We start from the raw sequence: 10,790 nt of genomic DNA, 5'->3' as shown, positions 1-10,790 counted from the left end.
GCGACGTTTGACGTCACGTGAGCCGCCCGTGTCCGTTCCATCTGAGCTCCAAGAGGAGGAAGACGACGGCTTCACACACAACTGCGCCCGTGACTCGAGCCGCCGGATGCAAATGAGAACGAGTACGGACAGAGAAGGAGGAAACGACCCCCCCTCCACCTACTCCCACCACCACTCGGTCCCTCCTCCCACTTCCACGCGACGGACAAGTGAGCGCGAGCACTGAGAAGAGAAACATCAACTTGTCATTTGAAAGACAACATCGACACTCTTGTCGATTTCTCATTTTGATCGATTCTTTTGGGACCTTTATTCTCTCCGTTTCTTAAAAACAACAACTGAGGATACCATTTTCTAATTTCGTTGCCCCCCCCCATTCACAAAAAAATTTCGGTGAGCTTTTCCACTCAGCTGTCAGTAACATTTTGGACCCCCCTCCCCAGAGGAGTGCAATGGAATACTTCGAGGCAAACAGTCTTGCAAAGAAATAAAAGGGACTTGCTGTCTTCGTGGTGCGCGAAAAAAGGTAATAAAACCTGCATGTACTGTTAATACTATACTTGCTATTAAAATTCTGCTCAGTGGCAACACTATAAACAAGCCCCCCTTCTTCCTCCTCTGCCTTCCCTCTCTCTCTTTTCACCCCCCCCCCCCCCCCCCCACCTCCACCCCCGCTTCATGCACAGTCATCCAAACTCTTATTGGTAGCTCCTGTGGTCAACTCACCTCGCCCCTTCAAGTACACCCCCTCCAACTTCCATATCACAGGTGTTTCTTCGCGACCCCCCCCCCCCCCCATCCATCTATCCCAGGATGTCCAGGCAGCTCACCCAGCTCCCAACCCCGGACCTTCCGGCAGGCGCTAGCCCTCAGTTTGGGAGTTGCACCCAGCCGGCTGGCTCCCTGACCGGGGGGCACCTGAACTCCATGGTGGGACTCAAATCCCTCCTGCAGCACCCTATGAAGGGGGACCAACGTTTGAGAAGCCCTTGTGATCTCAAAGGTGGGCTCTTGTTTATGTTATGTATCACGTGACACCGCCTCCCACGAATAAATCACAGTTCCTTCTGCCATTGTTATTTCAATACAAATATGCAACATACAAGAACTAGATCCACCACCACATATTATAATCCATCCTCCCTTGGATTGTAATCACTTGGCAATTACTACTCAGATTACAATGTGTATTTAATGTCAAAGTTCACATGTGTTCTGGTTTCCCGCCATAGTGAGATTAGCTCAGGAGCTTACGTACTCGGTACATAATGGTAACTAACGGGCCCTGGCTCTCGTTTTAATGCTGCATTTCTGTTGCCATCTGCTCCATCTGTGAGTTTGGAGCTTGTGCGAGGTGGGTGGCGGGGGGCATGGAAGGAGTTTTTGTAGAAGCGAGTGGAAACATTGATAGGTGGGAGCTGGAGATGCCACGTTTCCACCGATTAGTTCGATTTTGTTCGTTATGCTACGATCCGTTGCCGAATTTCTCGCCACCTTTGCACAATGTACGATGAGAACCAGCAGGCATATCATTCTGGTTTGAACCAAACCGTACTGCTTGGTCAAAACAGGGAAAGGGCTTCAATTTCCATCCGTTGAGATCAATAGACCCAATAGGCCAAGCTATAGGGTGCCAAGATAACAGTTACCTTTAGAACTTTTGCAATGAAAAAAATCCAAAATCAATCAAATTTAACTGCTGAGTGGAAAAGAGACTTCGGCCTCTATTTCCTATCAATAAACAATCTAATAGACCTCATAGGGAAAATTGATTGAAATGAATGTGACTCTACACTTTACAATTTTGGGCAACAAGAACCAAAAGTGGATATCATATCAAACTGGACAAAACTATACAGCCTGGTGGGATTATGGCTTTAGCCTTTATTTCCATTTCTCTAGTGAAAATCATAATTTTACTATTTTTTCCACATTTTAATTCATCACAGCCAAGGACGACAAATGCCAATGTTATATCTTAAAAGATTATCCTTTGCTATGAGACCTCATTCACGACATTGATGCTATAGAAGTTAACTATCCATGGTAATTGGGAAGGATGACAGGGAATAGGTTTTAAGAGTGAATTTGTCCAGAGATTAGGGTCTGAAATCGGTTAGGCCGACAATCTTAAATTTTAAGTGTTAATATTTACCACCAGAAATCCTAACAAGTGCGTGAAATGCTGACATCTCCCCAAGTCATGGCTCCTTGAACTTTAACACTGAAAGGAATATATAGAAGTAACAGCATCAAAGAAGTGCTTTGAGGAAAAAGGAAGCTGTAAATAGCAAAAAATGTAGTTTTTCATATAAAAATAGATTCAACAGATGGCAAGGAGTATTTTGTAAGACAAGCCTGTTTTGACGACTGGGCCATTCTTCAACACTTCCACCTCCGGTCCCTGGCGCAGCTTATCTCGTAGTGGAAATGCTTCTTTATTATTGTTAGAGGCTGCGAGTGTAGACGGTGTGAGTGTGTTATATTTTTCTACTTCAGAGGACTTGTTTCTAGTTGGGTGGTGGAACAGAATCCTTACAACCTGAACCATAAAAGGGTTTTTCATGTGTGGAGCCAAAATAATTAAAACAAAAATCACTATGTGTGAACTAATGGATCCTGAAGGGATATTTGTAGAGCTCCAAGGTGACTGTTAGTACATTATACCAAAGTGCAAGGGTGTTCCCAAACTATAAAACTCGATGCTAAGTCCCAACACTATAACACCCCCCGATGGTCCAAATGTCACTTAAAATCTAAAAGGGCATTTCCCAGAATGTTTTTTTTGGTTCCCCAAGGATTCATGTTCTCTGTCATTTATTGTGTGCTTCTCTGTTTATTGTCAGATAAAGAACGATCAATGGACCTCGATGAAGACTCTTTGGGAGTGTGTTCTATGAGGAACACATCTGGAATAGGCGGCGGCAGCAATGGATGCAACGGAGGAAGTAACGGCGGAAATGGAGTAGGCAATTTCAACCAGTTCTTGGGGCCTCTTTTGTGGGATCGCACCCTACAGGCGGACGGGGGGCTCTTCCAACTGCAGTACATGGACTTGGAGGAGTTTCTGACCGAAAACGGAATGGGCAGCATGCACAACAACAACAGCTCCAGTTCGGCCCAGATCCCTTCTCAGAGCTCCCCATCCGCGGTACCAAACCAGAGCTCCCAGTGCCTACCGCCCCCATCCCCGCAAGGTTCTTCATCTTCATCGCCCTCGTCCTCATCATCCCCGTCCCTGCTCGGTTTGGAGGTGGCGCAACCACCGAGCCTAACTGGAGGAAACGACTGTCTACACGGTGAGTTGGCTGACACGAACTGAGAAGGCTCCAGAACATTGGGGCACTCGTTGCTGACAAATTGTCTCCTGAAATTGAGGATGCTGCAGTTCACTTGAAATGCGGTGGAGGCTAAGTGAGGCGTGTAATGTTCCCACAGGCTAGTGAGGAAATTTCAAACGAAGATACCATGGTGACAAAGCACTTTTCTGTCCTGTGGAATCAAAGTGAAGGCCTGATATACTGTCATGGGGCTTTATAAGAGCATAGAAATAGACTTGAGGAGTAAAACAATGCCTGAAATTCCCCTCCAGGGTTCAAATCTGGTCCCTTCAGATCAGAGGAGCCGAGATATGCGTCATTGGAGCGAGGGAAACTGACCACGAGATTGAATTTTTAGAAGTCAGCTCCAGTGTTTTGCATGTGATCAATGTTCCTCAGCGTTAGGACAGAATCAGCATTCGACCCCGGCCAATTATTAATAATCACCGACCAGGGAGGGAGGTCAAAACAGTTTCTGGAAACGAGACAGAAAGACCGAGAGAGCGGCGCATGGAGTGTTTATGATTGCGTGTCTTTAAATCTCCCCTCACTTCACACGCCACGGCCATGTGCACGCGTCGCTACACGTGCCGAGGCTGCCTGAGTCTGCCGGAGTGAGAGAACTAGAGGCGTGCCTGTACACACGGGGGAGGGGCCAACGGGTGGGGGGGGCGGGGGTTTGCTCGGCTGCAAGAAGACGGCTGCTGCTGGAAACACTGGACATCTGATCTCTAATGAATAATGCCAGCAAATATCTGTGCTGGTGCACAGAGTGAATAATTCACATTATCTTTTAACTCTTTATACCACAGCTACAGACTAATACGTAAAATTTATCTTTTGGACATTTTTTAAAGATCAATATTCTGTTCCAGTAATTTAATTTAATGTTAGTTTCAGTATTATCAAATTATAGCTTCGGGACTAGCGGGGTGAAATCACATGCCTTACTCTAGGCGTCTGGCGTCCATTTTGAAACGATACCAAATATGGTTACTCGCTCAGCTACACTAGAGAGGCGATTGTGTTAACATCAAACAATGATGAAAACTCACTGAACTGTGCTTAAGGCTAACCCTTTACCATCAAGGGCAAATATGAGCATAAATCTGAAGTGGAGTTCCAGCTGGGAAAGATGTTCCAGTTAGGAGGCCCGAGGATAAAGCCTGCACATTCCAGCAGAACCCTCCAGCAGCAGGTGGCTGCACTGACTGCTCTCTGCTGGCAAGCTGAGAAGGAAAAAAAACAAAAGTAATTGAAAACAATTAAGAAGCAATGCATACCAAGTTTCTCGTGAGCGCCTGATTGTGGGAACGCGTGACTTACAACTCAGATGGGGATCCACAGTGCAGAATGTGGTTTTAGGTGTCAGAGAAAGGTAGTTTTGTACATGTTGACTTTAGTGTTTAATAAAAATGACTGCATTTACTTGTAGAGTGCAACCACGTTTATTTGCAGTTCACAGTATTTGAAAAAAAAAATAGTTGAAAATTTTTTTAAACATGGAAAACATACTTGATTATATTTTTCCTGTTTTGGGAAGGGAAACGCTTGCATTGATTTTTCACTATTCGTGGGAGATAGGGAGCAAACCCGACTGAGGTTACTCAAATAATGGGATAGTGTTGTCAGCATATTTACAGCTTGCTCATAAAAGATTTTGCTCCTAAAATATGACTGTCTGAAAACTTAGAAATTGATAGTATCTTAATCCTAATACAATAATGTTGCTGTATTTTCACCTTCAAGCTTTTGGGCTCTTGGCAAAACGCTAGTGCTATTTTGCTACTGTGTCTGATTAATGACATTTAGCTAGATTTTGAGTTTTTATTCTTTTCTAAAAGCCTTCCAAAATTGTCACGTTTCTCCCAATTCCGCTTTATAAAGTACTTCTATATCTCTATTAAAGGTACAAAATGCATGTTATCCTACACTCAGTCTCTGCATAGTCATCGTTTGGCACTGATGTAACCTATGCTCCATGATTCTGTTTTAGCGCTCACGCTACAGCCATGTCTAATTTGAAAATATTGCCTAGTTGTACCCGTGACCCTCATGAGGATAAGCGGCTTGGAAAATGAATGGATGAATGCCTAGTTGTAGCTTTGTAGGCAGCAGTAAACCATATTGTTGTTGTTTTTTTAGGGGAGAGGGGCTGTTAATTACTTACAGATTTTCACTTTTCGCAGCACTTTTCTTTAGCAAACGGCTGTATTTTCATACATAGAAATGGATTGTGAAATGCACTAGCAAGCCGCACTTGGTCCACGAGCCATAGATTTCCGCCCAAATCCTTTAAAGCTAAAACCTTTTATCGTCACTTAAACACTTTCCCAGACTGTTACATGCAGTATTCATCGGAAATTCCATGGCTACTTGCTACTATCTCCCCTGTATACCGCTTAGCAGTCTATCGATACCACAGTAAAAGCTTAGCAACCCTGCCTAGCAAGTATCGATTCCTGGCTCTATTTCAGGCTCACATCCATAACAAATGCCCTTTACGTGTGTTTAAGCGCATTTGGGAGTTGATGTGACCTCCTGTGGTGGGCTGAAGGTGCATGTGTAGGGTTAGGCAAAAACCCTTCCGTGGCCCCCACTTCACTCAACTTGTTTCCAGGGGAGGGGCAAAGCGTTACATAACAGTTCCCACGTTTAAATCTTTCCGTGCAGAACTTGACAATGCTTTGATTGATTATGTACTAGTAATAGTAGTAGTAGCAGAAGTATTCTTGTGTAATGAAATATTCATGTTGATGGGTTAAGCAGTGAAAGCAGCTGGAATGACATTTATGACACGAAGAAAGTGGTTCTTTATTTCCCCCTAGTGGCTACTTTTATGTACTACTGTTTCCCCACTTTAATTTAGCCAAGATAGACATTTTACATGAAAAAAAAAAAGATAATGATACAACATCTAATTGTAAAAAAAACTAATAACAACAACGAAGTGCAAACAGTACATATGTTGATGTCTCATCTGTTTTATTGGCAGGGAGCCAGACAAGTATGAATGATTCGTGCGAGTCGCCATCTTCATCGTCCTCGTCGCCGTCATCCTCGTGTCCTCCCTTGCTGACGCCAACAAGCAGCGGCCCGGATGCGGTGGGAATCTTTGACCTGGATCCCTCGGACATCGTTTTGTCCAACGGCCCCGGCCAGCAGAACTTTGACCCCAGGCAGACCTTCAGCGAAGAGGAGCTCAAGCCGCAGCCCATGGTGAAGAAGGCGCGCAAGATCCTGGTGCCCGATAACATGAAGGTGAGCGGGAATACGTTAAAGCAGTGGTTATTAACCTTGCTAAAGGTACCGAACCCCACTAGTTTCACATGTGGATTCACCGAACCCTTCGGGGTTAGATAATAAAAGAATTTTTTTCAAATTTTAAACCGATATTTCTAAGTTGGCAAGCTAATAATTTAGCAAATTCCCATTCAAAATTCTTCTCATTTTGAAAGCATGTTTTATAAACAGGTCAAAATTTGAGACCACGCTACCCATTGGTCTGTTGTATTCCCTCTTACTAAGGTTGAGTCAACCTTCCACTGTGCAAACCAGTTCCTTCTCCCATCGGATCGAGGACTAGCAGTTAAAGGGAATGGATTAACCCTGTTAATTGGGAGCAAACCAGTCCAAAACCTAATATAAAAAGCCACTTTGCCTAAATTTAATCATCGTCCGAAGATAGGGCTCTGTGTTTCTTTACCTTCGCCGAACCCCTTAGACTTACTCACTGAACCCCTGGGGTTCGATCGAACCCAGGTTAAGAACCACTGCGTTAAAGGGAAATAGCATCTTTTTCGCGCCCATCCTAGCATAAACAATCTTGTTTAATACATTGAAAAACACTGAATTTTCTGATGTGTAATATTGGAGGAAAACGTAAATAAAAATCACTATTTCCATGATGTGCCCCTTGTAAGAGGTGGCAGCCATTTTATCAATGCCAGTACTATCTTAGCCAATCGATTGCGACTATCCCAAATTTCCCGCCTTTCCCCGTCACATCATTAATACCCATTGTGACATGCACCTGCAGTCAAATATCACTGTGTATATCCATGTGTATAACTGACATCACAAACTGGCTCTACCGGTATGTGGTTTAATTTTTTGTGTTTGTTTGTTTAATACTTATTTTCCCCGTTATGAGAGGTCTGAGAATCTATTTTATTTGGATTAAAGACATTTAATATGCTTATATGGCGGCTGAAAGAAATCAGAAATGTTCCTGTTGAGATTTTGGATGATTACTCAATTATAAAATAGTTATCGATAAATTTCATAAACGACTATTTGCAATTTGTCATTTAACAGTTGCTCGTCTACAATTTTTTTAAATTAGTAATTGAATAATTTTAACTCTTTCAGTTGCGTTGACAATGATAGACGTCCCATCACGTGACTCTTTTCATACTTCTGCTGTGAATTTAAATTAGTTTGTTACTAGTAGACGTCCAATCCATTTGAACTGGGAACAGCACTCCCAGTTAATTGGTTGTCAATTGATGTCATATGTAAAGATTAGGGCTGTCAAACGATTAAAATTTTTAATCGAGTTAATCACAGCTTAAAAATTGATTAATCGTAATTAATCACAATTCAAACCATCTATAAAATATGCCATATTTTTCTGTAAATTATTGTTGCAATGGGACGATAAGACACAAGACGGATATATACATTCAACATACTGCACATAAGTAATGTATTTGTTTATTATAACAATAAATCAACAAGATGGCATTAACATTATTAGCATTCTGTTAAAGCGATCCATGGATAGAAAGACTTGTAGTTCTTAAAAGATAAATGTTAGCACAAGTTATAGAAATTTTATATTAAAACCCCTCTGAATGTTTTTGTTTTAATAAAGTTTGTAGAATTTTCAATCAAATAATAAACTAGTAGCTCGCCATTGTTGATGTCAATAATTACACAATGCTCATGGTGCTGAAACCCATAAAATCAGTCGCACCCAAGCGCCAGTAAAGGGCGACAAAACACCAAAAAACAAGTGGAGATGACACTGTGCTGTCATTTTAATCTGTTTGAGCGAGGCATGTGCGTCAAATGCGTCAAATATTTTAACGTGATTAATTTAAAAAATTAATTACCGCCCGTTAACGCGATAATTTTGACAGCCCTAGTAAAGATTGACACTTTTATTATTTTCAATATTTATTTACTGTTATTTTTTTACAAAAAGCTCACCTGATTACACCAATATATTTATTCATACATAACACGTATTTGCCCGCACTGTATTATGGGATATTTGCACCAAAAGACATGAAGATCATTAGCCTTTAAAAATCTATAAATAAGGACTATAAGCCATAGGGTTTGTGGTTAAGGCATATAGTCCAAACATTACGGTAATGAATTTGATTTCATTTCTAACTTGACTATTTGTTTAACTTTTGTTAAACTTTCTGTCTATTTATCTATTACTCCATCCATTCTCAGGATGAGAAGTACTGGAGCCGACGATACAAAAACAACGAAGCGGCCAAGCGCTCCCGAGATGCGCGGCGCCTCAAGGAGAACCAAATATCGGTGCGCGCCGCCTACCTGGAGCGCGAGAACGCCGCCCTGCGACAGGAAGTGGCCGAGATGCGCAAGGAACTGGGCCGCTGCCGCAACATCCTGAGCAAATACGAGAATCGTCTGGCCGACCAGTGATCAATGACGATGACAACGACGAAGAGTAAAATAAGCTGGATTCCTTTTAAAGACTTTTTGAGATGACAGATGGACAAGTCTGGAATCATGATGATGATGCTAATGATGATTAAGGGGGGGGGGTGATTATGATGATGAATGTATTAGGAGGATGAAGATGATGAGGAAGGCATGCGTTCCGCAGCTCAGGTGTCTTGTTTTTGTCAAGCTCTTAAAAGTGACAGACGGAGAGAATAATTTAACAGATGTGACTTTTAAGGGTTTTGCTATTGGAGAATTGTATATTTTTATAATACTTCAGAAAAAACAATTAGCGAAAGAGTAGAAATTTGGAGAATAATTTTGTATATTTTCTACGTGACTAGAAGACGGAGGGGAACGCTATCTTTTTATCGCAGATGAGTCAGGCATAACGGGGGTCCGCCACGGATGAGTGTTTCTTTCGGACTCCTCGACGGGTGTCGCGAGGGCGACGGCGCGTGTAACAATTGTAACATAGAGAGCAAAAATGATCTTCATGTCGTATAGTTCTACTTTTTTTGTGGATTTTACTTATGCAAGCAACGCAAGCACTTATGTTTTCTTTATTTTTCTTCCCCTCCCCTGCCACGTCCTCTTTATTGTTTTGGAGAGACGGGCTGAGACGTTTTGTGCATTTTCTTTTTTTTAAATTTTTTTTTATTTTCCATAATTTTTTAAATAGACAATCCTCTGTAATTTACCACTCGGGCTAATTTGATCAGACTGGTACTTCACTGAATGGACACTAGTGGTGAAAGTCTTTGTGATGCTGCTTCTCTTTCTACTACTTTCATTCCCATTTCCAACTAGTACGATAACATTTCCCAAAATATGTATTGTTTATTTTTTAACCTCGGTACTGGATTTAAACACTACAACATACCGTACCATATAGTAATGATAAGTGTCGTATGCTTTAATACAGCAAGTCAAAATGAACGTAATTCGATAGAAAAACAGATTTTTGTTATTATAACTATTTTTACAAATGAAAATATTTTTCAGAAATAGTTTCTAACGTGAAATTTTTTTCAATGTACTCCAATCATTTTCAAATTGTATTGCAAGGAGTATTATCGGAAGGGCCTGTGCTATTTTCAGCATATTTCGGGAGATTCGTCTCACTTAAAGCCAAAATCGTTTCTACGAGCCACAAAGTTGCTTTTTTTTTATTTAAAAAAATTCCCCTCCTCTACTTTTTACTGCATCTATTATGCTGATTGTTATGATTATTATGAGGATTATCCCTGTTATTGTTGTTGTTCTATATTAACGACTGTTTTTATTCCTTTTGGATGATCCACCTTGATGCACCTTGATAGTGTTCCATCCCCACTTGAAAAAAAGACTATGACCTTCTCACTCTGGTATTCCTTAATATTGCCCACGGACACTATTACCACACTACTGCTTTAATGGAATTCACCATTGTGTCCCCCCTCTAAAACATGCCTTTTTTTTAAAAGGACGAGCTCCTCACGCACCCGCTGGACTATGCACGGCGTCGTCCTTTCGTTGCTTTTCTTTCAGCCTTTTTCACCTTCCGTCAAGTGATTGTTCGCTCTCCCCCAACAGGACTGTTCTTAATCTCCTCACAGATGTGCTTGATCAATCTTTAGCGTGACTCTAAATGAACTGCATCTGGCTCCCCTCCTCACCTGTGACATCAGTGGGCTCCGTGGTATCCGACCCGCTATGTGCTGGTTTTATGGATGTAGTTGAGATTTTCCCAGAATTACACCAATAAAAGATTATTCTCATTCA

The 10,790-nt window shown here is 41.8% G+C and overlaps 1 protein-coding gene across 1 annotated transcript; it reads left to right on the top strand.

Moving 5' to 3' along the window:
- On the top strand, window positions 1–10,790 carry dbpb (D site albumin promoter binding protein b). Its single transcript, XM_057835255.1, has 5 exons — window positions 1–526; window positions 687–1,003; window positions 2,847–3,299; window positions 6,316–6,581; window positions 8,790–10,790. The coding sequence occupies exons 2-5, from the start codon at window positions 814–816 to the stop codon at window positions 9,003–9,005; spliced, it is 1,125 nt and encodes a 374-aa protein (XP_057691238.1). The 5' UTR covers window positions 1–526; window positions 687–813; the 3' UTR covers window positions 9,006–10,790.

Source organism: Corythoichthys intestinalis, chromosome 4 (genome assembly GCF_030265065.1).
Source record: "Corythoichthys intestinalis isolate RoL2023-P3 chromosome 4, ASM3026506v1, whole genome shotgun sequence".
Classification (NCBI taxonomy): domain Eukaryota; kingdom Metazoa; phylum Chordata; class Actinopteri; order Syngnathiformes; family Syngnathidae; genus Corythoichthys; species Corythoichthys intestinalis.
The sequence above is the reverse complement of the archived record's forward strand: the minus strand, read 5'-3'. Positions and strand labels throughout refer to the sequence as shown.